The sequence below is a fragment of the Microtus ochrogaster genome, chromosome 19 (genome assembly GCF_000317375.1).
Source record: "Microtus ochrogaster isolate Prairie Vole_2 chromosome 19, MicOch1.0, whole genome shotgun sequence".
Lineage (NCBI taxonomy): Eukaryota > Metazoa > Chordata > Mammalia > Rodentia > Cricetidae > Microtus > Microtus ochrogaster.
Genome location: NC_022021.1, coordinates 27,275,991 through 27,303,901, shown reverse-complemented (window position 1 = coordinate 27,303,901; position 27,911 = coordinate 27,275,991). Strand labels below are relative to the sequence as shown.

Here is a 27,911-nt window from a genome sequence, read left to right as displayed (position 1 = left end):
CCTCCTGTGTGCTGGAATTAAAGGCAGGCACCACCGCCACCACTGCCCTGACAGGTACAGGTTTTACTAATCTTTCAGCTTTACTGTGCTCAATCTCCAGATGGCTCCAACCTGGCTGCTGCTACCATCACTTTAAAGCTGTTCCTAGGTGATGTCCAGCTTCGCTGGAAACCTGACACCAAGGTGAGCTGAAAATGCAGGAGTTTTCTTTCAGTGGACAGGAAGGAACAGGTTTGTGTGAGAGAGCCAGCCAGGAAGGTGAGGAGCCTGGTTAACAGCAGGGCACACCTGCTCTAGCAAAGGCAGGAGGTAGGATGGTTGGGACTCTGTGGATGGGTTAGCAAGGTTGTTGCAGAGGCCTCAACTGGATTTGCTTTGTGAAGAGTCTCTATGTGCCTTCCACCCCTGTTATTCTCAATCACTGGTTAGGACAACCTGTAGGGATCCTGATCTTCATACAAACCTCGCGATGTTCTCCCAAACACAGTATTGGGAGCCTTTGGGTCATCCAATTCAGAACAACTAGAAGAATCTGAGGCATGTGGGAACAGCTGGTGCCTGCAGTTCATCATTTAAAGACAAGGGAATGAGAAAGGGAATGTTGAAATGGGTTGTAGGTGAAGTATTTGGGTTCGAGTTAAAATTGCGGGTTTTCTTACAGCTAAGGAATATTCTAGTGTATTTTAAATATACAGGGAAAACTACTCACATCGAAGTTAAAGGTGGAAAGGAAGTGGGGAAAGAAGGGAGGAGAGAGGAGGTGTGACAGAGGAAGGAAAGAGAAGGAGCAGGGAGGAGATAAGAAAGAGAAAAAGAGGTAGAAGGAGAATAAAGGGTATGGATGGTTTATATTGGAAGCAGCTCAGAGGGCAGTTAGGAGGAAAGGGACGCTTGGTCATGGCTTTGAATTCAGGTCATGATGTCTTGTTCTCTTAGTATTCTGAACATGGGTTAAGTTTATGTTGCGGGGAGTTGGAGAGAATTGTATTTAGTTACCTATTACTAAGACAAAATAGGAAACAATGTATCAAGAGGCAGCAGGGAGAGGGGCTGGAATAGGAGGCTGAACAAGACACAGGGAGGATGGTGAAGATAGGGCTCTTCTGTAGACAGAACCACGTCAAGGGGGAGGAACGCTGATGACCTTGATGAGTATAAGAAGTGGGAGGCCGGGTCACTTGCTGGAAAGGTATTTATTTTATTGGCCACTCTTCTCACATGACAAAATTCCACACACAATCGATAACAAAATCACATTTAGTATATTAAAATTAACACTTCAAATATATATTAAATAATTATTACATAAGTCTCTCACAGGTATCCGTCCATTTCTTTGAATATAAACCAAAGCTGAAATAGTCTCTTGATCTAATTTGGGATTTTTAAAACCTAACTTTTACATTGAATCCGTGCAACTCTTAATCACAGAAAATTACTGGAAATACAGTCAGCATTTAACCTATATTTGATCCCAAAGTTAACACACAGTCCCTTTTGAGCCATGAAATTTGTATCTAGTGACAAAAAAAGTTCGTCTCAAGGAAGCATGCTGACTAATGCCACCGAAGAACTTCCAATCAAAGGCTAGCTGAGATGAGTCATTTCCCACCCAGGAGACTCAGAACCCTGCAGCCTATAAACTGAGCTGTAGAAGCTGACATTTCTAACATTTCAAAACACTTAATAGAAACCCTGAATCTAACCTTCTGAAGACCTGCAGCTACTTTACAGATTTTTCAATCTGCGTGTGCATGTTCCTATGCATGTGCGGGCATATATGGGTAGCACCCAGAGGATAACCTTGACTGTTGTTCCTCAGTTTCTGTCCATCTCCTGGGACAAGAGTCTCTCTTTGGTGTGGAACTCACCACTCAGGATACACGGACTTACCAGTGAACCCCAGGGGTCCTCCGATCTCTGCCTCCCTGGCACTGGGCTTGCAAGTACTGGTCACCACACATGATTGTCATCTGGGATGTGTTGATTGAATTCAATCTTTGCACTTGCCATACAAGCATTTTACCAACTGAGTTATCTCTCTATCCCATACAATTCTTGACTTTAAAAAAATTCAATGGGGGGGGCAGTCACTTTTCAGAAATTCCATTGGATCTTTGCAATTTACATATACAATATATTAATCAGTATTTAATCAATGATGTAAAAGAAAAAAGAAAAAAACCTTCTGAAGTGTGTATCTGAGATAGGGAAACCATAAAAGCTTGAAAAAATTGGTAGTGGAAAATGTTGAGATAAACGTAGTTGAATCCTATGTTATAAGGACACTGGAGGGTAATGAATATTGCCAAGGTAGCATCATGGTCAATAAGAGAGCCAGCATTAGGATTTACCAATTAAAAAAAAACATTCTCTAATCTGTTATTTTCTTGGATGTTGAGCATTGTGGTTTTGGTTCGGTGCTTCATGTCCTTAGCATTCAAAAGCTGGTGCTTTACAGTCCGGAGGAGGTGGTGAGGGATGCGTTTCAATGGGGCGCCCCAGGCCAACAACTGGGATTTATTGCCTTGTGTTCCTTCCGCTGAACAACTTTCTAGTAAAGTGGGTATAAACATCACTAGGTCCTTCAGAAGCAGTTGACCACAAAACACAAAACCTCTCAGAGGCCTCACAGTAAGGAGCTACCATAAAAGGAGAGTGAGCATCATGGTTCTTTCTCACAGTGTTCACAACTGTCTCCCTCTATTTCTCTAGTTAACAATGGTATCTAAACAGAGTCTGGGATTCAACCATGTGCGCCTGAACCCACCCTAAGACTTCCTTTAGACTCTTGTACAGGGTAATCTTAGATGTGCATACAGAATATAAAGCATGCTGAGTGAATGACTGACTTGACTTCACAGCGAACAGAGAGGGAACACTTGGGGACTAATGTATCGCTTTCCATTGCCTTTCAGAGACTAGAGAAGCTAGCTTCACCTCTTCTGGGTAGGTAACTTGAACAAGGACTGTAAGGGCAGCACAATCATTAGGTTGTTCTCTTATGGGATTAAAAATAAGAATCCCTTTTATACAGTTTTCTTTCTTCTTCCTCTGGGATGTCTTTCTTTTTTCTTTATATCTTTAAAAAGGGATAAGGGAGGGGAAGAGTCCCTAATGGTTGTCTAAAAAAATAGTGCCTTCATAAGCATAACTGAAGTAAATGGGATCCTTAAGCCAGGTGTGGGCTCAAGCCACTAGAGAGGCTAAGGCCAGAAGATGACCCGAACTGCAAAGTAAGACCCTCCTCTGCACAAAAGAAAATGAAAACAAAGAAAGGAGCTAAATTCTTATATCTCACTGCCAATCTTCTGACATAGTAAAGAGTTCATTTTCTGAGCTTAAATTTTCAAACTTTTATAAAGAGATTGAAATTTCCTTTTGTACATTCATTTTTCCCCCTATGATACCCAAGAACATTCCAATTAAAACTCATGTTGGTCACAGCAGAATGAACAGACCCGAGTGCTAGTCATTGTCATAGATGCAACCTGAAAGAAAAAAGAAAACTTTCATTTATTCACTCAGTATTTTTATATGTTCATGTATGTGTGTGTGTATGTGTTCGTGTATGTGCAGGTTGGAGGACAATCTCTAGCAACATCCTCAGGAACCATGTGCTTTCTCTGAGACGGGATCTCTCGTTGGTTCCAGTGCCACTAATCAGAGGGAGCCCCAGGGACTGTCTTCCTGTCTCTACCTCCCCAGGACTGGGTTTACAAGCACTTGTCATTATGCCTGTCATTTAGAAAAAAAGTAAAACTTACTTATTTTATATTAAGAAGACAAAACTAGTTAAGCGAAATGCGATGTATTTCACCTTCTGTACTGGCTAGTTTTATGTCAACTTGATACAAGCTAGAGTCAACACAGAGGAAGGAGCCTCAGTTGATAAACCTCCTCCATAAGATTGTAGGCAAGCCTGTAGAACATTTTCTTAATTAGTGATTGAAGGGGGAAGGCCCAGCTATTGTAGGTGGTGCCTTCCCTGGGCTGGTTGTCCTGGGTTCTACAAGAGAGCAGACTGAGTAAGCTATTGGGAGCAAATGGGTAGGCAGCACCCCTCCATGGCCTCTGCATCAGCTCCTGTCTGCAGGCTTCTGTTGTATTTGAGTTCCTGTCCTGACTTCCTTTAGTCATGAATTATGATGTGGAAGTGTAAGCCTAATAAATCCCTTTCTTCCCAACTTGCTTTTGGTTATGGTGTTTCAAGACAGCAATAGAAACCCTAACTCAGACACCTTCATTGATAGCCCAGTTTCAACAACATTCCTAGACAGATTTATTCTTCATCAAATGAGACTGAAGATTAATTATTCTGACATCACATCACTTTTTGGAAATGAAATTAGTTAAGCATTGACAAGTTTCTCAAGCTAAAGACTAAAAGGTCGGAGCTGGGAGGTGATTATCAGAAAAGCATTTGTTTGCAAGTTATGGGAATAGGTTTGATGCCAGAACTGATGTAAAAAAAAAAACAAACAACAAAACAACAACAATAAAACCCTGGATGATGCCAGGTATTTTGGTAAACACCTTTATCCCAGCAGTCAGGAAGCAGAGGCTGGTGGAGCTCTGTGAGTTCAGGGCCAGCCTGATCTAGAGAGCAACTTCCAGGCCAGCAGAAGCTGTGTAGTGAGACCTTTTCTCAAACAAAACAAAACAAAACAAAACACACACACAGTCACACACACACACCCAAATACAAGCAAACTCTCACACACACAAGCACACACATTCACATACGCACACCAGCCAAAGGGCAACATGACAACTGCACACGTTTTGTTGAGATTAATGTTTTAAATCATCATTTAAAAATACCTGATGATTTTAATAGTGTTATCAGTTATGAAATGTGTATCTGTTTGTTGATTAAAGATTTGTAGTTAAATTAAAGATTTTTCATTTGTCAGCTTTACATTTGTTCATTTAGGATTTGTTAATTTCATATTTTATAGGCTGCAAAAATAATCTGTTGTTAGCTTCTTGGGCATTATGGTTGCTGTGATATAAATATTGTTAGCTTTAAAACAAGCTACCTATTAACTACAAATGCATTTCTTTGATTAAAAAAAAAGGGCAGCAACTCTTAACTCATGCTACAATACAAAATTTACCCAAGAGTTCTCCCTTCCCTCCACTCCTTGTCACTCCTTCTACCTCTTCCTGTTCTGTTGTTCTTGACTCAGGTCTCATGTAGCCTAGGCTTGCCCCAACTTTCATTGTGTAGTTAAGGTTGCCCTTTAACTTCTGATCTTCCTGCGTCTACCACCCAAGTGCTAGGATTACAGGTCTGAACTACCATGGTTGTCTTATACTTCTCATTCTGGAGAATAAATACTCTTTTATTTTCACTTAATTTCCTAACTGAGTGTGAAGATGAACCTCTCCCTCTCTCTACGACACCAGACCATTGCTTTCCCTCACATTTTAAAGAAACTCAAATTCTGATCATATCTGATGGCTCTCAGTCAGCAAGCTGTTTTCTCAGTTACCATGATGGGAGCTGCACAAGACTTACCATCCGCAATGTCATCATAGATTTCTCCATCACTGTAAACACAGAAAAACAACAATTTTTATTGTATAGAGGATATCTTCCCAACATCAATATATAGAAGCTAGCAGCAATTTGATTGCCATATATCAGAACCATGAGAGGTAAAGCAAGCTATGATGTGCATGTGTAAGTGGACAAAGATTTTACATCCATCTCTAGCTCTCCTTTCCCTGGCTTTATTGACTTCTCATTCATTCTACAAACCGAATAATAGACAGATATTTTGAGAGCACAGATCATGCCCTACTTTGAGCACTGCCAAGGTCATAGGCCCCCTGAATCCCTAAGAACTGGGTACAGAACTAAACAAACTGAAATGCCAAGGCAAAACCCTCATCCAGGGGCCTCAATCCAAAAGTGCCAGTCCAAAATTTTGACAGTCATTATTACTAGATCTGCACCTTTACTTGAGTTTCAAATGTTTCAAATTTTAAATGAATGCAATATATTTGGCATGGAAAATGGCTATCTTGTTTTCACGTGTTCCTAGTTATGGTGCATAAATATCAAGTTTAAAGCATTTAAATACTAACTATGGAATATATAGTCATAGAATTTTCTTATATTACTTATTGTGAAGATCACATCCACTGCAGTAATTCTGGCTACTTTTATACACTTTCAGGTTTTGCTTAGCTCTGCAGCTTTATGAAATATTTCATTAACAAACACTGAGTTGTTCTCATATGCCGGGACACAACTATGAGCCAGATGTAAGCTTTGATTGCAAGGGTGCATAGTCAAATGAGTGATTTATAAACAATATAATAGTATATTATAATTATGACCATAATCTTGAAATGGAGGATGTAGTGCCTGGCTTCAGAGCTGTGAGGGTGGACATGCTCTTGGTTCCTGCCCTATCTCTGGGCTTTATCGCAGCAGCATGAGGTCCCTTGTTTCTGCCAACTGTGGCAGATGCTGTACGCTCCCTATGTCTTCTGTTTGGATCCTGTCTCTGAGGCTGAGGGAGCATTTGACTAGTGGAAATCTGATGTGAATGCAGAGGACAGATTTTCCTGCTGTTTAGTCCACAAATGTTTATTGATGTATGCCTTTTAACAGGTAGCGAGCCAATAGCCACTGAGTGTCCTTTCTCTGTTTTCTTTTTACCATCCTGAAGTCATCACAGATGAAGATGTGCTCCTATCTGTGACACGTTCTTCCCAGAAAATCTGCATCTCTCTTAGAACAAAGCCTCTCAGATATCCCGGGCCCACCAGTGTAATACAGATGCTGAAGAAAACACAGATGTTAGGGCCGTTCCCCTGTCCGCTCTCTATTGGTTCGCGGACAGAACTCTTAACATGCAATGCCCTGTTCACATGGGTGTCCTGCTGCTTATGGTAAATGGGTTGTGAATCCCTGATTCTTTCATTATGTCAGTTTTTACAAATATAGTGGGGTTAATTTTCTGCTCTGGGTGTCTTGCTGCAGAATCTTAAAGTGTTTTAGAGGAATCCAAGGGCTTACAAGTACCAGGCTGTGACAGACAGTGAAAAGGTCTTATTCATAAGAATACAAGAGTCATTGATTACTATCTCTTTTGAGGGGCGTACTGTCAATAAGGCAACAGAAGAGAGCACTATGCTCGGTGTGAGTATAGAAAAAGCTTCAGTTAGGAGCTAAACTATGAGCTATTAACTGATGATATTAGTACCTACGGCACACATCATTTGGATATAGCTAGTTCTGTTCTACTACTATAATAACTAATAAACAAAATGCAAACAATTAGTGGAAAGGGTAGTGCTTTCCCTGTGTGTCTTCAGGGTTTGCTGAACAGACAGCTCAAGGAGTATATAAGACTATTCACCATGAGTGAGATAGACTTTCTTCCTAATTCAGATGAGCATATTCAGCGTCGTTATTGGTACTACTATATTGAAACAAATATAATACATTGCTCAATCCATGGCATTCTGGAAATGACTCCTTAAGGAAACCAGAAGAGTCTCTTAACAAATACAGTGATAATAGAAGAAAACGATGGCCTTACTTGTCCACCAGGTAACTCCGAAGAACATAGCCATCTATAAAGGGAAAAGGGAAATGTATTTAATTCCAGATAGAGCTTTGAAAGTTACTTGATGTCTAGTTCCCAAAGTTGACATACAAGGGAATAATTATAATAAGACAGAACACCGAGGGACTGGAGAGATGACTCAGAGATTAAGGGCCCCTTCTTATCCACAGCACACAATCTGATGCCCAGATTCACATCAAATAACTCATAACTGCCCATAACTCCAGTTCCAGGGGATCTTATACCCTATTCTGGACTCTTCAGGCACCCACTCATGACACAGCCACACAGACAGATTTTTAAAAATATTTAAAAGGATAATATATTAAAAAATTATATCTATACAGAACATGCTCAGGGGGTAATTTGATCATGTTTATGCCCGCATTACCCACGCTTATTCTCCCCCCTCTTAGCATCTATCACTGATCCCTCCCCTAACCTATGTTTTTCTTTTTATTAATTTTTTAAAGACAGCCAAAAGAGATAACATCACTATGGTATTTTCACACATAAATCCTTATATTTTTTGTCTTTTTTCTTTCCTTCTCTGGCTGCCTTCCCTGTGTCTCCTGCCCTTCTCTTGATGATTTCCTCCCTCCTTCCAAAGAGACTTCCTTCTGTTTTCTTGCCACACGAATTCCATTACCCCTTTCCTTCCTCCAAGGTCCCCCTTTCCCGTCCTAGGCTCTTCTTCCTAGGCCTTCCTCCCACATACAGATTTAGATATCCGTTCTACATATGAGAGAAAACATGGGGCATTTGTAGTTCTGAATTGGGTTTATTTTGTTTAATATAATCATTTTGAGGTCAGAAGATGACTGGCAGAAATCTGTTCTCTGTTATGTGACTTGCAGGGATTGAACTCAGGTTGCCAGGCCTTATCAGTATACGCACCAAGTTATGACTTGTTGATAAAGACTAATATTTTTCTAATATTAAATGTCTTCATTAAAAAGATCCCCAGGAAGATTATGAGAAATAAAGCTTGTGAAATTAAAACTAAAGATGACTTAACCACCTCTTTGAAGATTAAGATTATTATTTGCTGATGTTTTTAGGTAATTTACTTTTCAATTAAATCACTTTTAATTTAAAACACAATTATGATAAAAAAATTCGCAGACCTGGTTAAACCACTACTAACAGTCCCTTACATGGTCAAAGTTAATAATTAATAATGTACAGCTAATTATCTCACCTTTATGAGTTAATTCTAAAAACTATATTCTCTTATACTCTCAAGAGCGTACATCTCTATCTTCTGTTGATGATTCCTTTGCAGATACTATTGTTTAATTCTTTTTTTTTCTCTCTCCCTCTCTCTGTCTCTTCTTTGCGGTACATATGTGAGGGGAGGAAGGGAGGTATCAATGACTGAATATTTAGGACAATGTAGGTGGTCACATGCAGGATGAGGCTGTTTCACCCTATTTTAGTTCTTTGATCATGTGATGATGTCGGGCTCACTAACTATAAAACACTTACATAGTATTTTTACAGGAATACTGACTTTTAATGTCACATAGGCCTTGCTGTCTAGCACTTTCAAGGGCTAAGACTGTATTTTATTCAAGGACAGCTCATGATAGAGTCAAAATGAGTGACTTGCCATGGCTCGCCATGTAATCTTGGCAGTATAGTTCCCAGAAATTCTTTTTTTATGCAGGAAGAAAATGTTCTCATTGTTCGCATGGTTCATGTTCGCTTACCAATATGAGACATTAATAGAAAATACAAAAGAACCCACAAAACAAAACAAAGTCATGGTTATGGTGCAGAACGGCCACTATGTTTAGCCTTGCAATATCAGGAAGTTGATGTGCCCTGGATTCTCACATGACACAGAAAGTTGTTATTTGGAAGACTCCCGCTCACAGAGCAGAACACAGTGGCTGGAACAAATGTCTTGGGATATGTAGTGGAGTAGAACAGTTAGGAATGTAACACCCATCCCCCATATGTGCCCATCAGTTTCCTCCTAAAATGCTGGCTTGCCATGGGATAGATGTGTCCCAGGACTAACAACTCACCCGTGAGAGGACATTAGAAATATGGAATTTCTAAGGAAACAGATAATAGCCTTGAAAAAATAGAAATTAACATGGTTTTGTAGTTTTCAGTTTTTCCTTAATTGAAATGGAATCTATTGCCTGTTTACAGCATGTGTTGTATTTGCAGAAAATAAAGTTAAGCTGCTGAATTTGGCCTCCCACAGTTAAAAACATATAATCGTACAGTGTGGACTTGCTCAGACAAGTGAACCAATGTCAAACTTGAAAGGAATGAGACACAGTGAGTGGTGTCTAAAACTGAATGTAATTTATTATTTTGGTTTTCACAAGAACTAATCTTTCTCCTTTTTTCTCTCTCTCTTTGTATTGTTTCTGAGTCTTTTTACCATAATGACTTCAAACATTTTTTTTATTTATTATTCATTCAATTTAATTTTTACAACTTTTAAGGTGAGTTTTCACTACATTGCCCAGGCTGTCCTTGAACTCCTGGTTTCAAGTGCTGTTCCTCAGTCAGTCTCCCAAATACTGGGATTTTAGGTGTCTGCTCACACAGACTGACTTTTGAAGTTTCTGAATAAATTTTTTTCCAATGAGCATGCTTTGTTAAAAAAAAAAAAGCAAAAAAAAAAAAAGAAATTATTAACTAGCTTTGTGACAGCAAAGCTCTCAGAAATCTTTCTCTGATGCCTAAAGGAAACAGAACATTATAGCCCAAATAACTCCTTTTTCATGCCTCAGTTTTTTTCTTTCTTTTTTTTGTAGGAAGTTTTCTCCAGTGACAGGAGGTGGGAAAACTCTCAGCTCATGAGCATCAGATTGTAGAACGTATGCAAATATTAGCTAGCAATTTTAAACTTTTGAGAATGTGCCAGAAATATATATATATATATATATATATATGTCACTGCCTACACAGTTCACACTTGCCAAATGTCTCTGGGTGAGACCCGACTGAATTAATAATGTCTACACTTGAGGCTCTTGCTCCACATAGCGGCAAAGAGATTGTCTTTTGTGCTTTAACCTCTCGTTTGCTCGCTATAAACCTTAGGTCGCATTCTTTTCTGTGGTAGCTTGAAGAAGAACGGAGAGGGAGGAAAACATTAGTCATGCTGTTGCTGAACTGCAAAACACCCATTGCTGGTCATGAGAAGATGTAAAAATAAGGAAGGAACAGATTTAGAGTCCTTAATGATTCACAAGCTAACAGTGCTTATCAGGCCAAGCCAGAGAGCTGTCTGCTAACCAGTCAAACTATCCAGCAGACGTTTACGTGAGTGTTTATGTAGGACTTTTATCTGGTTGTTACACTAGACATCTAGAGTGTTCTTTGAATCTACCCAGACTAACTCCAAGTTTGAGACACTATGCCAGTGCCAACAATTCAACATCAAGAACACTTCACTGAGGTTCTGTGTGGGCTCGAAGCCTAAGAAGAGCAGCAAATTCATGAAACAAACCATTCAGAAGTCAAAGTGGTACGGTTGGGGAGAGACGCAGCCTTCTTGGGTAGCTGGGAGAGTAAGGAGTAAGGATGCTTCCAATACTGAGCTGTTTTTAATGGACAGTTATGCATTCCAAGTCAAATAAAGTAGCACAGTGGTCTGAACCAGCAAAATTTATTCAGGGAATGACAAACACGTCCTTTACTTTTGGATGTCCGTCCTAGACAGCAAACTGCAGTTGCTGTCCGTGAGGCTGGATGACGAAGGGCATTTAGTATATGCTATCCTAAAGACAGCGTGGGCTCTTGAAAACATTTGGCTCACATAGGAGTGGGCTGGATGAAAATGTGGGAAAGATGGATACCATTTGCAAGGCCATTTGCGGTGATTGAGAGGAGGGAGGGATACGTTTCTACAGCAACCATTCCAGGTCCTAGTGAGTGTGTAGAGAATAGATCAGACGTGAAGGAAATTAAGAATGGTCAAGGATACCAGCCAAGAAAAAGATTTCATAAATATTATGAAAAGCAGGTAGTCTGAAAAGTCAAAAAATAGAATTAAATAGGCACACCAATTCAACAACAGGGGTACTAGGGAGAGATTGGAGACAGGAAAGATAGGGAGGGAAATGATGTAATTCTATTATAATCTCAAAAGCTTCTTATAGACATTAAAGTTGAATTTATTGATTTCAGCATACGAGAATTTCCAGTTTCCTAATATGTCCTGCAACCCATAAACCGCAGAACAAAGCAAGTTAGTAGAGATGAGCGACCGCTGCAGCCCACCCACCGTCGGTCGCACAGTGTGGCTTCAGCGGCGACTTACATTTGCCTTCTTCGTTCCTGCAGAGAACTTTGGTGTCATCTGTGCTTTGAATCACTTCAAGCGATTCTCCGGGTTTTATTTGCAGCTCTCTAGCTCCCCACTTTTTAGAAGTTATGGAGGAAGCAACTTTCGTTGAATAGAGAACTCGAATTTCACCATCGTACTGAAATAAGTAAACATCGAAATTACCGATACATATTACTACAGTCATTCATTCATTGACAAGTTTATTAAGAAGGTTTGTGTTCTGGACATGCCTGTGGGGGGTCATCTTGAGTTTGCTAATTAATATAGGAAGAACTATGTTACTTCTGAGTGGGACTAGTCCCTGGTCAGGGGATGCTGGACTGTATCAAATGGAGAAAACAAGGTACACTCTAGTACGCATGCATGTGTGTCTCTCTGCTTTGTGACTGCAGACACAATGAGACCAGCTCCATCAAGCTCCGGTCTCTGTGATTTTTCCATGACATACTGTAGCCTTGAACTGTGAGCCAAAGAAACCCCTTGTCCTTCAAGATGCTTTTATCTGGGAATTTTATCATAGCCATGAGAGAACAACTAAGATACCTCATAACCTCACCAACTTCACGTAACAAAAATTTATAGATTATCACTTTACCAAAGGTCAAAGGACATCTAAATTTAAATGGTTATCACAGTGTGGAGGATATTAACATGGATGCTTGCTTGCTTAATTTATTGTAGGAATAAATTTAAATTTACAACATATTTGGAACAAAGAAAAGTTATGAAAGATAGTGCTAGTATTGTTTACCATACTCTAAAAGAATATACTTTGTCATTTTGAAATTTTTCATCAGTACTTCTATCTCTGAATGGCATTAAATAATACATACCTTAAATTTTTTCCTGAGATCTTTTTCTTCTTTTTCCTGTTTTTTTAGCTTCTTGGGATCTTTTTCTTCTGTTTTTGTCTTTCCAACATTAATTCCTTGACTAGGGTAACAGAACATATATAAACCAACACTTTGAGAAAAAGAAAATAACAGATCATAGTAAAGACTTAATTCTTCTTTTTTGTTTTGTTTTTTGAGACAGGGTTTCTCTGTGTAGCCTTGGCTGTCCTGGAAATTCCTCTGTAGACTAGACTAGTCTCGAACTCATAGAGGTCCACCTGTCTCTGCCTCCCAAATGTTGGGATTAAAGGTATGTGCCACCACCACCCAGCCTGAGACTTAATTCTTAACATTAAAATTTTCAATGGTTTGTTTTTTGTTTTTATTTTTCTTCTCTTTTTGTGACAAGGACTTACAATATACACTGGAACTCATTAAGTAGACCAGGCTGACCTCAAACTCACAGAGATACATCTGCCACCTGCCTCTGCCTTCTAAGTGCTGGGATTAAAGGTGTGTGCCACCATGCCCATCATATAATAATAAATTTTTGTTCAATGTTGTTTTTAATTTAGTACTGATTGTTATAATCAATTACAGGTTTCTGACATGTAGAAGGGGTCCATCATTAAATAATACACACGACTTAAGCTGTAAGTGAAAGGTCAGATTGAACCCATCATAAAACCGAATAAGGTGAAACAGAGCTTCATACCACGGTTTCGTGTGATTAAACCTATACTTGAGCCCCGTGCATTTTCTAGTTCTTTGTAGAAAGCTGAATGGCAGAGATAATGTTACTAAAAAGGATCAAAATGCTTTTTTAAAGAACTGAGTTTTTATGGCTTATAAAATGTATGTAACTTAGTATTTTCACATCTAATTAAAAGGGAGCTTTAAGAGAGGAGATGGAGTTCAGTGGGGGAGCATTCACATAGCACACCCTAGACTTGATTTCCGGCAGAGAAATATTACAGAAATAAATGGAGGCAGCACCAAAGACAGGAAGTGCTGGTCATAAGGGAACATCTTAAAGATAATAGCTAATATAGTCTATAGTCGAGCTTTATCTTGGAGATTTTATTAAATTGCTCACTGGGAACTAAAAGTTCAAGGCAGAGTAGGAAGAAGTGTGACTGCCTGTAGAAGGGAGTTTTTTTTTTTTTGTTGTTGTTGTTTTAAGTACTAGAATATTTGTGAATAGTGGAAATTTGACACTGGCAGTTTCATTTTGATTATTTAGAAAAAATTTGCTTGTGGCTTCTTTAAAATGTTTGGTTTTATTTTTTTTTCTTTCCTTTTAAGCATTTATCTTGTTCACTGTGAAAAGAACAAGGGCCATTCTACCTCCAGTCTTGCTTCTATCCCTAGGATCTATTGCCTTTCCTGATCTGGGCACTTGTGAAACTGCTGGCCCAGATTAGCTCTCTGGGATGATCAGAGCATGGATAAATGCTGAAAATGCTCCACAAGCTATTTTTGAAAATAACTTATTCCAAAATAGAATACTGTGTTTAAAATATAGAATTGTTTTAATTTCTGAAAATAAGCAATGGATAGGGAAAAAAGTCATCTTTGATCAAGTTTAATCAGCTGGAGTTTGTTTTCCTCCAAGAAAAGGGCCAGGATAGGATTCTAGGTTCCCGGAGAGCTAGCTAGCTCATGGAATGTGGGGATGTTTCCAGAGCAGTATAAGAATGAAAAATATATTGAAATCCATCAGAGTCAGGCACAAGGTCCTGGTGGTGATGACTATTAAGATGAACAATTTACTGAGAGCAGATTTCCCTGTCACAGACAGCTCAGGGGAGGCAGGCCTTCTTTCATCTGTGTTGCTTGTTTTGCCTGCAGAACTTGATTCCTTTGTGACCAGTGGCATATTTTGCCTTCAGTTTCTTTGATCTTGATACTGTTTCTAGTTTAGTAAAATTGGCTTAACGTGGTGAGACTAAATACTTGACGTTCTCTCATGCATTCTTAAGTACAGCTCAGCAGGCATGACTCAAATTATTAATGTAAAAATTTCCCTTCAACTAATCAAGTATACCATCTTTTTTTCATTCATCTCTTTCGTGAGGGCACTGTTGGAGTTTCCTAGCTTTTGTACACAGGTCATTGCACACAGCTATTAAAAAATGAGCAAGTATTTTAGTACATTATATTCTACCTCAGAAAATTTTTCAAAGGGCACTCCTTTTGGGCTAACTGATATTAACTTATTTTCATATGCTTTTAACCTTAAAGTTAAATGCAGACCTCAGATAAACTGAAGTTAGCGATCACTGTTTACTTGAAAAAGAAATGTGCATAAAACTTTTGAGAATTCCAAAGGACATACATGAAAGTCCTTTTAAGCAACAAATTCTGTAACCATGGATGGAGGACAGGGGAAGAAGAATGAAGAAAGGAAGTACATTCAAGGAAAAAATGTTGGGGAAAAGGGTAAAAACAAGAGAGAAGACGAATCATGAAGTTACTGTGAACAGAATCTCAAGTATACATTCCCAGTAAATTAGGGGATACAGACAGCAGTGAGTCACCAGCAACTAGCAGAGATTAGTCAGGGAACAGGGGGCAGAACCAGTGTCTGAGGTCAGGAGAAAGGACGGGGAAGGGGGGGGGGGGCTAAGGATAACTTGCTAGCAGACCTAGCTCTGAGCTGAGAGCTGTGCTCAGAAATAAGCAGAGCGTGAGCAAAGAGGAGCAGAGACCACATGACCGCACATGGCACACACACACACACACACCACGCTGGAGTTTTACTCCAGTCCAATATTGCTGAGCAGTTTCCACGTCAACATTTCATGGTAACCAAAACGTTTTAATGACCTCATCTCCGCAGGTGGAGCAGGGAAGTCGGAGGCATCCACATCGTCGTAAACTTCTTCTCCCACGTCTATTAAGAGACAGAATACCAAATATTGAAGTGTCGCTAATTTAAATTTTGATGTGAACATTTAATGATGTTATTAAAACCCGAAGACTGCTTCCAAGATAGTGAGAGATTTCTCGGGGACTGTATATATTTCTATTAAAGGCATTGTCTGCGTCTCAAAGGAAGGAAGGGGGACATTCTTATCTTACAATCAATAAGTGAACAAAGCAATAATAGAAACCAGTGAATACAATGACAACTATCATTATTTGAGGGGAATAACAAACAACCCTAGAATAGTGCTGTGACTATGAAATCCCGCAAGTGTAATCAATGGATGACTGGTGAGACTTAAAAACTGTGGCCAAAAAAAGTCAACTCTCTTGGCCACTGGCAGCAGAAAGTAGGCAGAAATTCTTTATGTCACTGATCCTATCTGTATAGTTCTGTGTCAGTCTCCCTCCATCTACCCATTTAGCTGTGTGTATCATTTGTCATCCACCATCTTCTTTTAATGATTTGTTCCATATTAATTCATCACTGGACAGTGATAGTATGATTGTACTGCCTTCAAAGGAAAATCTTCTTTCTACAGATAATATATATCAAGTGACGAGAAACAACACTGATAGAAAACTTGCCATGTCTGGTATGGTGGGCTGAATGAGAATGACCCCAATTCCTGGCTTATGAAGTGCTGGGGATCAAATAGTGCTACCAACTGAGCTATGCCACCAGCTGGACATCCTCCCTTTCCTCCCTCCCTCCCTCCCTCCCTCCCTCCCTCCCTCTCTCTGTCTCTCTTCTCTGTCTGTCTCTGTCTGTCTGTCTCTGTCTCTGTCTCTGTCTCTGTCTCTGTCTCTGTCTCTCTGTCTCTCTCTCTCTCTCTCTCGTTTCTCGAGACAGGGTTTCACTGTGTAACCCTGGCTGTCCTGAAACTCACTCTGTAGACCATGCTGGCCTTGTACTCATCGAGATTCATCTGCCTCTGCCTCCCAAGTACTTGGATTAAAGGTGTGTGCCACCACCAGCAGCATACTTAAAAGAATATGAATTTAAGTAGGTAAACTCTTTAAAAAGCCTTTCAATGTTTTTGGAGACAACATTTTATTCAGAGAAACTTTAAACAGTCTTGAAAAGATCTGTCCCAGCAGCATTTTCAAAATGATGACTGAAATTGTACAAAGAAGACATTGTTACCCTTTTTCCCCAAAGAGTTAGAGGAAGACTATCCGAAAGTGTCCGGTTGTGTGTCTTTTGCATGTTTTCACACACTTTCAAGCAGGAACTGTGCATTTTCAGCATGGACTGAATTGGGGTGGGCTCAGCTGACGCTGGTGTCCATCACCTGCCTCTTACCTCTATGCCTCAGTGGCTTTCAGATCAATACTTTGAAGCCGTCTGTGCTGGTGTGAACAAGATGTACCTTATGGTCTCAGGCATTTGAATAATTGGTCCCCAGTTTGTGCTGTTGTTTGGGCAGGCTTTGCAGGTATGTATGGCCTTGGTGAGATTTGTCACTGGAGGTGGCTTTCAGAGTTGAAAAGATATGCACCATTGCCAGCTCACTCTCTGTTGTTACTTGCGGCTCAAGGTGCAAGGCCTCAGTTTTTCTGCTCAAGCCTCCTTGCCTTCACCAAGGTGCACTGTTGTAATAGAAAAGTATCTAATACAGATGTTGATACCAAGGAATGTTCTACTGCTATGACAGGCCTGGCCATGCTGCTTCTGGGAGAAATATTGTGGTGTTTTATCACAACAATGAGAAGTATCTGATAGGTGAATCTTTTTATTTTTTTACGTGTTTATTTTTTGAGTCTGTTATTCTATTACTGGGTCATTGGAATCATTCAGGGTGAAATTGCTTATGCAATGTGACATATTTATCATTTGCAGTCAGGACTTCAAGCAGGTACATTCAATGTTTGGTGACCTTCAATGCTTCACTATCTCAGGTGTAAGAAATAATTTGTAAAACACACAGGTTTTATTACATACCCAGTTGTTTAGGAGGAGAAGGAAAACTGAAAAAAAGAAGAGAGTACAGTTAAAATCAAATTAATGTGAACCTTGGACTTAATCCCTTTACATGTGAGAGAAGTGAGAGAGTCAGTATTCTAGATGTGTGAAATGGTTAATCTGGTGAGCACCATACCTTTCTCATCCTTCATTTCTTGCTAGTCTCTAGCCATCAATCTGACATTTGCCGAGACTAGTTTTGAAGCAATTTTGTTGTTCAAAACCCATCCAGAACATAAACAATTGTTTATGTTACCCAGTCAATAGACCAATATTTCCGATTTGCTCTATAGTTTGGGCATATTTTCACACCAGAGTATGTTAAATGGACTCAGTATTTTGTAGCCTCATGCTGTCCATAGGTCTGGCCCAAATTGTTTATTTGAATTGAGGACTGAAATTACAGAGTCAAAATCAACAGCAGTCACTGGCATGTGACCTCATTTCTCTGGTATGCACAGATCTACACCAAACTGGACAATGATGAACAAGAAAGGAATGTATATTTCAACCAGGCAGTGAGAGCTCTGGAGAGGAGTGGGAGGGAACCAAGATTAGGTGGTATTTAGTTGTAGCAGAAAAGGACATTTGTTTTTATTATTTCCCAAAGTATGACAGCTACATGCGCGTACGCGAACACACACACACACACACACACACACACACACACACACACACACACACTTCTGAAAGATTCATGTATAGCACAGAAATAACCGGTAAGTAGAAGTTGAGAATATTCACTCAAATAACCTCAACTCAGAGTTTGGGAATGTGAACAGAGGAAGGAAAATGTCTCTTCCTTTACCCCAGGTAAAGGTCATATTTGAGCAATGTCGCTCAAGAGAAGACTTCTTGCTATGTGCCCTCAGAATTGCAAGTGTACCGTTTATTGACTGCTATTCTGGTGCTCTACCAAAACAGATAAAATTAGGAATGTGAGTGTGAAAACATCTCAAAAGGATTTCAGTGAAATGTGATGAACTCATTCAAAAGGCGAAGCAGAAAGGCTCTCCATGGTTAGGATCCTTCCAATATATATAGATGGAACTTATTTTAAGAGGTCTTTTGAGGATGGATGGGAAGAGAAAATTTATGTATTAGATAAATTAGATAAATTTATTTAGATAAAATTGAAATGCTGAGAATAAGCCTATATAGGTATATCGTTAAGATAATAAATTACTATTGTAGAACAGTTATAAAAATTTCAGTATTATATTCAGAAAAAAATCTAAATGATGTCCTTTAGTTTAACAAATTAGCTTTACTGGAGATAATGAGTTTTCAAAGCAGTCAGTATAATGTAAAATGTAGGCTGCAATAGTAATAAAGTTTTAGATGGGGCCATACAGGTTGGAGAAATCCTAAGTAGCATGCATGTTCATGAATGACTGCGTGTGCTTGAATATGTATGAGTATGTTTATGTGTCTATGTGTCTGTGTGTGTTTGTCTTTGTACAAATTTGCAGGGAGAGTATAGTATATCTTACAATTACATGATAATTTCAGCATAATCGGGGTCCTCTCATGTAATTAATACACACTACGAGATGAATGTAGGATAATTAATGGAAAATATCAGTAAAGTGGTGTAAGTGCATCAGGACGTGCTTATTGGTTATACAATATTAGTAGCATTCAATTAAACCGGTATTAGTGTAGTTATTGTGCACTGAAGGCGGTCAGTTGACTCTTACGATGAACCTTCATTACTGTCTGACTCAGAGACTTTAGGTTTCTCTCGGGTACTTTTCTTCCTGTCCTCCTTTCCCTTTAACATCTTCAAAATCCCCCAGGACCACGTGCTAGTCTTCTCTTCGCCCTGCAGCATGGATCTTTGGAGCATCAGGCATCGAGCAGAATGGGACAGTCAGCAGACCACGAAGACATTGTGTGGACATTCAGAGTTTACATAATTACACTATGCTGACCAGTAAGTAGGGCACTGTAGCCAATAATATGGGGCTACTAAGTATAAATTCTGGTGAGTGAATATTTCTTTCATCAGGCTGGTTATTTTTTACTTATCCAGTAAAGATTTACCTAGGTTCCTAAAACGTAAAGCTAGGTCAAGTCAGTTAGAATTAAGTTTAAAATGTCTACTTGTGATGAAAGTAAAATAATTACTACATCTTAACTACTCTATTTTAAAATGGAAAGAAAATTTAACTTAAAAGATTTTTAAAATTGTTATTACAAAATAAAGATACTTAATATTAAGCAAAGGATTAGCTATTCGATACCATAGATAGCAAATGGTCTCAATGTACTTGCAAAAGGTTCTCACCCTGCAGCCCAGGTTGGCCTTGAACTCCTGGGTTGAAGTGATCCTTCTGTCTAAGCCACTAGAGCGATAGAATTACAGGTGTGAGCCCTGGCATCCAGCTATAGTTATGTCATTATGCAGAAAACATTCCAGGCATGTAAACTGACAAATTTCAGAGGTGGTTGTAAAAGTAAAGTATTGATTAATAGATAAGTGATTGGAAAATGTTTAAAAACATTCACAACACTTGTAATTTGCCCTCTTTTCATTTCATCTTTTTCTTCATAATTGAGATTTCTCTCCAATCTACCATTTCACTTACAGTGTGATACAATTATCATTCTTGATTTACCCTTACCGTCAATTTTAGGACTGACTAAAAGCAATAATTTATACTACTTAATCCTATCTGGAAATGAAAACTAGATTTCCATAGATGTAATATTTTGCCTGAACAAAGGCAATTCAGTGATTATTCTTACCCATCATTAGCCTCTTCCTCTTCTATCCCATCATAAATGTCGTCATCTGGTGGTGGCGGTGGGAACATACCTTCATTTGGGTGAGGGAAGAAACCTTTTGTCAATTTTGCAATTTGTTCATATATAGGTCACTCTGGTTTTGATACTAATTCTCCCCTATTTGGATGCAGAATGCAGGATGCTTTCATATTATCTGTTTAAGTAGAAAACTTTAAAATTTCCCAGCATCACATGGGTAGTTAATAATTCAGTTGCTTTATAGATTATTTTAAAAACATTTTAGGGCCAAAGCCATAATAATGCAATGAGTGATGATGATGGGTACTCTGGATTTATGTAAAACGAGTGTGTGAGAATTAATAGGAGAACCTGTAAAACAGAAGAGGAAGTCAAATTCATGAAAAGAGAGAAGTGAGGAGGCAGTAAGAAAAATTCAGCTAACAGTGAGCAGATGTTGAAAAAAAGACTAATCTTTATCTTTATGGCAATGGATTGAACTCTACAAACACTAAGAGTAACTGAAACTCCGAAAAGAGAGGCCACATTTTAATACATATATAGCAGACCAGACCCCTTTCTTGTTTCATTGGTTATGCTTTGTTCTTTGGAGCTTTGTTATATCAACGTATATTTGTTGGCAACCTTCTACGTGCAGGAAAACGACCTTGAAATACAACTTTCAGTGTGAGAATCTGAGCTCTTGATTTTGCTGCCTTTGTCTTTAGCAAGAATCACCAAGGTAGCTATACAGTCTGCCATCTAGACAGGGAGAGTTCTGGAAGCAAGGGGCATTATTTATTCTGTGCTCAGACAGTCTGTAGAAACCAAGACTTTCCCAAGACACTGGGAGTGGAGTCACGCTAGGATCCCTGGCAAACCCGGAAGACAGAGGTGACTGCCTCACAGTCACTTGGTGACCAGGACTGGAATCTGGCTTGTAGACTCCCGGTCAATCCTTTTTCCACATTAAAATCCTCCTAATTGAGTCTGGAGAGATGGCTCAGGGGTTAAGAGTACTGTGGGCTGCCCTTCCAGAGGTCCTGAGTTCATTTCCCAGCAACCACATGGTGGCTCACAACCATCCATAATGAGATCTGGTGCCCTCTTCTGGCGTGCAGGCATGCATGCAGACAGAACACTGTATACATACATACATACATACATACATACATACATACATACATACATACATGCATACATAAATATTTTTTTAAAAAAACCTCACTAGTTCTTTCATTTCTGGTTCTTAGGTTTTATATAGCTACATAAGATCATATATGTGTGTATGACAAGAAAGCAGAAGAGAAACTGTTTAGGGGAACAAAGGTTACCAAGGGGTGGAGAGAGAAAGGAGGAAAGGTGAAGGTTGGGGAAATATGATAAATTCATTATATGATTGTACAAAAATCTTTTATAGAAACCAGTACCATGTACAATGGATATAGAGTAATAAAATCGTATTTAAAATCCCTTATGTATAGGAATCTAAAAAGTCCCTCTGACTGTTAGCCAATAGGGTTTGCATGAGCATACTCAAACGTGGTCAAGACTGCAAACATAGAAAGCTTTCATCTCACCTGCGCTTCCGCTCTGACCGTGGCTGAGAACAAAGCAGAAATAATAAATGTATGAATTGTTCAGTTTTCAAGCAGGGAAATTCAAAAACTGAGACGACTGTTTACGTTAACATTCTTTTAAAAACTCGGATGAAACCTTTGAAGAGCAAGGACGTTCATTGTAGTAGATGCATCACGACAAGACAATATAACATAGCCAATACACAACCAGCAAGAACTGGGTCAGGGTACTATAGTTCACAGCAATTATGCCTCGTGCTTTTAATAGACTTCCCAAGAAGCAATTTTCAGTAATTATACATTAAATTTAAAGTTACTTTAAAAACTACTGTGTGTTATTTTAGGAGTCAATTAGGACAATTATTATTGCCTTTAATTCAACTCTCTTCAGCATCTTAGAACCACAGTATCTGACTCTTAATCTGGTATCATTATATCTTATTTTATGAAAAAACTTTTAAGCTGTGACCTTGATGGAGCTTTTATAAGATGTGTCCCCTACTTCTCTAATTCCAGATCACCTTTAAAAGAACCTTTTCTGATTTAGCATCTAGTGTTATGTGTTCTGCCCTGTATCTCCTGTGTGAGTCATGGGAGAGTCAAGCGTGGGTACTGGGAAAACCTAGACATTATCTATTTGTCCAGTTCTACCATCTTGCAGGAAAGACTCCAAGACTCCAAGGGCTTAGCCCTCTTTGAACCTAGCTACAACCCCAACCCCGTTTTGACCTTTGGGTAAAGTGCCAGCAACAGCAGTAAGTTTGACGTTATCAAGATACAGGACAACCATATAATAGTACCAATCTTTACATTACTTTTACAGGCTAGTGGGATGAATTAGCCTGATGCATATCTTTGGTTAACTTAGAAACAAAAGCATACTGTTGTCAAGGGAACTTTGTAGAACGGCTTGGTGCACCACACTCTAGCAGTTGATTTGTGGAGAAGTTGATGCACCCTCTCTGCTTTTCTTCTTCATTTCTATTTTCCCTGCCGCATCTGCGCATGAGGCAATACTTAGAATCAAGTGCATTCTGGGTAGCTGATGTTCCTAATGAATGTGTTTCCTCCTGGAGAGTCTCAGATCCAGTGCCTTGAGAACGTCATGTGCTAGGAGCAGAGCTACCATTTGCTCATTTCATCGGTAGCGTGAATTTATTCATATTTGTATGTAGTGTATGCACTTGGCTTGATCTCAGACTAGAACTTACAGCACATGTGATCCATAAACCTTTCCTCTTTATAAGTTCAAGATCTCAAGTATTTTAGTATAGTTCTGAGAAACCAATAATGGGCATGAGGGAGAAGATGGCCTTTGTTTTCTGCTCTAAACAGGATGTTCTGTTTCTGTTCCTCTGCTTTATAAAAGCGTGCTTATTTTTGTAGGAGGAAATGGCGCTCTAATGTAGTTGAGAAAATAGATACTGGAAAGTGGACCTTTAGTCATCATCTAGGGATTGTAGTGGATTGACATTTGACTTTTAAGGAGTCTACTGGAGTAGGAATGGAGGGAGGTCATTTTTTTTCTGTTATATTTTCAATCAATGACAGAAAATGCATTTAGACTCCGAGACTGAAGGGTGAAAAAAAGGAAACTATACTTTATATCTTCTACTCCATAGATTCCCAAATCATACTCATTTAGATATATCTGTAAGTTCAAATCATAATAAATATTCTAAAAATGCTTTGTAGTAGACAACATGTTTAACACAACTGTACAGCCCATTATATTTCAAGTTTACAAGATGTGTATGACCAACAAGTAAATTAAAAGACAATGGAGTTTCCCGTGGCCTTCCACTCAAGCTAGGGTTGTGGTACATGGTGATTTAGTGTAGCGATTGAGAGCATTCCGTGATCGGCTTACACTTTGTGTGTCACACACCTGTTGGGAGCATCCTGCTCAGCCACATCATCGTAGACTTCCTGGTCATCTTCAACAAGTCTCGGTGGAACAGCATTGAGAGTGTTCTTCTTCCGCTTCAGGGAGTCGTAGTCAATCTCCACAGCAGTCGTTTTAATGTAGCCATCTACCCAAAGGGAAAAGGGTCTGGGTAACCGGAGCTTATACACTTTAGAGTTATAATTTGAGTATCAGTTGTTCATCTACTCCTGCGTGTTTCTCTTTAGGGGTGGGAATGGAGCCACGAATGCCCAAAACTCTGGGTTTGGTTCACAGGCTATGCGCATGCGCACACCCATGTTCTCTCCTAGAGCCTGTGATCTGCCTAGCCATATGTTCCTTTTGGATTAACATTAGAGCCTTTCAGACCCACATGCCTCATGTTAGGAACATGCTACTGAGCACATAGAGAGGAAAAAGAATCCTACTGAGTAAGTAGAGAGAAAAAAAAGGTCTAAAATGGCAAATGTAGTTCTTTTTAGTGAGGAACAATGTAAAATTTGACAAAGGCCATTATGTTCTCCACTTCTATTAGAAGAAATGTGTTATGCCAACGCTTTAGAATCTTCAAATTGATTCTTGGCTCACTTAAAAGTACCATAGAGTAAGCGTCTGACAGAACACATAAAACTTGTGGCTATGCACAGGTCTGTAAGCCAAGATTGCAAGCGAAGACATCTTTTTATTGTTTGAGGAAGTGCCTTTGGTGGTGTGTGTCCTCCAAAGGCTCAGGGATATTGCAGAAGAGGAGCAGAAAGAGTGTAAGAGCTGGAAGTGGAGGATGATTACGAGGAAACTGTCCTCCGGACACAGCAGGGCAGCTGTACATAGTATCTCACAGAAGCTATGACAGAGATCACCTGTCAAGACTCAGCCAGATCAAATCCCAGCATGAGTCAGAAGTTAGGCACCAAGTTCTGCCCCTTAACCAAGAAGCAATTAGTCATTGTTAGTTGTTGGGGAATGAAGAGTCAGTTTTCCCTAAGCTTATAGCCCCTGGTATAGACCACACTCCAGAGAAAGGCCACACATCCAAGAATATTCGGGTAGTGTAAATTGGTATTGATGGGAAAAGAAAAAGGAAACAAAATGACCCAAAGTTGGTTGAAAAGGAAAGAGGGGTTGAATCTAGGAAGAGTTGGGGGAGGAAAGATGAATATGATAAAAATAGGTTATATGAAATTCTCAAAGAACTAATCAAAAATATTACAGAAACAACACAGAGAGAGAGAGAATGAGAGAGAGATTGAGAGAGAGAGAGAATGAGAAAGAGAGAGAGCGAGAGAGCGAGCACAGTCCTTGAAGCCTTGAAGGTGCACTCACATGACCCCCGGGCAGTTCTGCCCAGCCATTTTCCTTCTGGGTTGTCTGTGATGCGAATTATTTCAATGTCCTCCCCTTGCTTGAAGCTCAGTTCATTCTTTCCTCCTTTGACATCACAACAAGCTTTTGCATGATGGATGACTTGAATGGGGCCTGTTAGCTACAAGATGACAGAAAAGCATAACAGAAAACCACTAAGGAATACAATTTTGAAAGACAATAATCCCACAACTGTCATTCCTGGTGAAAGAGTCAAGGGAAAATTACAGAGGTACAGCGAGACCAACAAAGAACAGGAGAACACGTATCTGTGGATCATGAGAGAGTGGCGGGGATCTGATGAACGGAAGCACCCTGGAGAAAACATCTAATCAAAGGGCACCATGTATGTCCTCATGTGCACTAGCCCACCCTTTCTTACATCCGTCCATCTGTCCTTTCCTTCCTTCAGTACTTTCATTTGCTGAATATAAACCTGTAGTAAATACTATCTGCTACAAATAAGGTAGCATTTTAGAAATAGCTTCAAAAATAGTAAACAAATACTAGGCAGTGTTTTTGCAACTAATATTCTGGATAGCATGGTGGCTTATTAATAGCAGTATAATATGTCTTAAGCATGAGTCCCTAGACGTGAACTTTCTATTGCTAAACTGGTATCTTCGATAAGGTGTCTTTCATCTTTTGATAAAAAAATATGGATTGTGATATTTTGGCGGAGAAACTATTTTGTTGAGTCTATGCTGTCATCAATTGTGTGACATATTAATTATGTACCATGAAAAACATTTTTAAAGCATAGGTGGATAGCCAACAATCATATCAGTTATGGAATTTATTAGTAAAATCAGACCCAAGTAAAAAAGGTTTTGGGCTGAGCTGGATTTATTCCAGTTGGCCTCTGTTTGTGAACAATCTGTAATTTGAATATTTGAATTACAGATCTTCTGCAGCTGCACTGGACTGGAATCCATACAGTGTTCAGAATGTGAACTGGTTCCATGCTGGCATTTTCTTACTGCATCAGTGAAATACATATTATCTTGTCAGTTTTTGAGCAGACTTTCTTAATTATCTTTAATTTGTTTTAGTAGTCAATAAACATGGATATGTCATCAAAAAGAAAGGAAAAGAAAAACCTAAGTTGAATTATGATGTGCTATGATTCTGATGGACCTCACACTTCACAAACCCCAGTGTCTATCAGCACCTGGGTGGGATATAGCTTATAAGGTCCCAGACTTGACAACGCTTGAGTTCCTACCTGTTGATATGACTTCTCCATTCTGTTTTAGTGATTAGCAATATTATTTGAATGAATGTGTGAAACACTGTATTACTTACTTTTCCAAATTAATCTCAAATCCTTGAAAACTATGAACAATATTGCATGAAAAGTACTATATATATATATATATATATATATATATATGAATTAAATTAGTTTTTACTTAAAGAATATACATCCTGGTAGTCACGCATTCTGCATGAGTAAACTGTTTTAGTTTTCACATTGCAATGATAACTTTACTTGTACTTAAAAAAGTTTTTTTTCTCAAAAACTGTGAAAACTCATAGTAGATATAGTGGCTTTTATATAATATTTCATTCAATCCCATAACAAACTATAGGAAAATGTCACTTATTTTCACTCTAAAGACTAAGAGTCTGAACCTCAGAAGAGATAAATAGTAAGTCCAAGAGCACAGAGCTTGTATGTGCAGCTGGGCTTGGTATCCACATTGATCCAAATGACTCCAAGTTGGATGTTTTCCTTGTATCATGTGGTTGAACTTTTGTTTTAGCATAACAAATGTACTGGGAAGTTAGGCATGAGTCATATTTTGCAATTCCATGCATTAAATCCTCTAGTAAAATAAATATTTAAAGAAGTAACTATTTAAATAAAATGATATGAATTTCTTTAAAAGTGAAGACTAGTTTTGTAATTCAGATCATCACTCCAAATACTTCAGAGGCAGGCACCAGAATATACCAGATGGGTTATGCCATCAAGTGTGGTATTGCTAAGAAAGTTTAATCATGCATGAAGCACAGTGGTGGTGGCAATAGAGGTGACAAAATTACCAGAAATCAGAGAAGAAAGAGGTTGGAAATTTAGACATTTAAAGCGGCATGAGAGACAGCAGCTTTTAGAAATCAGTAAGAGATTAGAAGCGTATAGTTCAGATTCAGACGTGGGCATCTCTAGTAGCTCCAAGGAAATGTAGTTCATCCAGGAACACTGTGTTCGTTGCTCTACTATGTGATGTGCCATTGGGACATCTATGTATGTGGTTCCAGATGCGTGGCACACAGTAATGAGGTATTCACCTCCTCAATCAACATAAAATCCCTGGGTACCTGCCAATAATAAATTACTTAAATTTTATTTGGATTTTTTTTGTCTTGTTTCATTTTTGATGGTAGAGATAAGGTGGTGTATCGAACAAAAAGCATTGTTTCAAAACAATGATTAAAAAACTCTCTAACTTGGTAAATTTTCTTCTAATGTTACAAAAAAGTTTCAAAATGATGCTATCGCACTCCTCTTCAGCAAGTGAGCTCTTACCTTAAATTTCTTCTTTAGTTCTTGTTCTTTCTTCTCTTTTTCTTTCTGTTCCTTCCGTTCTAGCTCTAACCTCTTCTTTTCCTCCTTTTCCCGTTTCTTGTCTCGTTCTTTGGATGATTCTCTGTGAATAGAAATGGCTAAGTTGTGG

The 27,911-nt window shown here is 38.9% G+C and overlaps 1 protein-coding gene across 1 annotated transcript in view; it reads right to left on the bottom strand.

Moving 5' to 3' along the window:
* Nucleotides 1–1,189: 1,189 nt before the first annotated feature.
* Nucleotides 1,190–27,911, bottom strand: part of Fyb1 (FYN binding protein 1) — a 128,650-nt gene continuing 101,928 nt past the window's right edge. The window contains exons 7-19 of the mRNA XM_005356591.3: nt 27,764–27,884; nt 25,192–25,351; nt 23,851–23,995; nt 21,963–21,985; nt 20,386–20,455; nt 19,335–19,472; nt 17,614–17,639; nt 15,570–15,636; nt 12,741–12,840; nt 11,881–12,043; nt 7,563–7,596; nt 5,525–5,556; nt 1,190–3,491 (exon numbers count right to left, since the gene is read on the bottom strand). Coding sequence (XP_005356648.2) covers nt 3,469–3,491; nt 5,525–5,556; nt 7,563–7,596; nt 11,881–12,043; nt 12,741–12,840; nt 15,570–15,636; nt 17,614–17,639; nt 19,335–19,472; nt 20,386–20,455; nt 21,963–21,985; nt 23,851–23,995; nt 25,192–25,351; nt 27,764–27,884 — 1,102 coding nt within the window. The 3' untranslated portion in view covers nt 1,190–3,468. The remainder of the gene's footprint in view (nt 3,492–5,524; nt 5,557–7,562; nt 7,597–11,880; nt 12,044–12,740; nt 12,841–15,569; nt 15,637–17,613; nt 17,640–19,334; nt 19,473–20,385; nt 20,456–21,962; nt 21,986–23,850; nt 23,996–25,191; nt 25,352–27,763; nt 27,885–27,911) is intronic.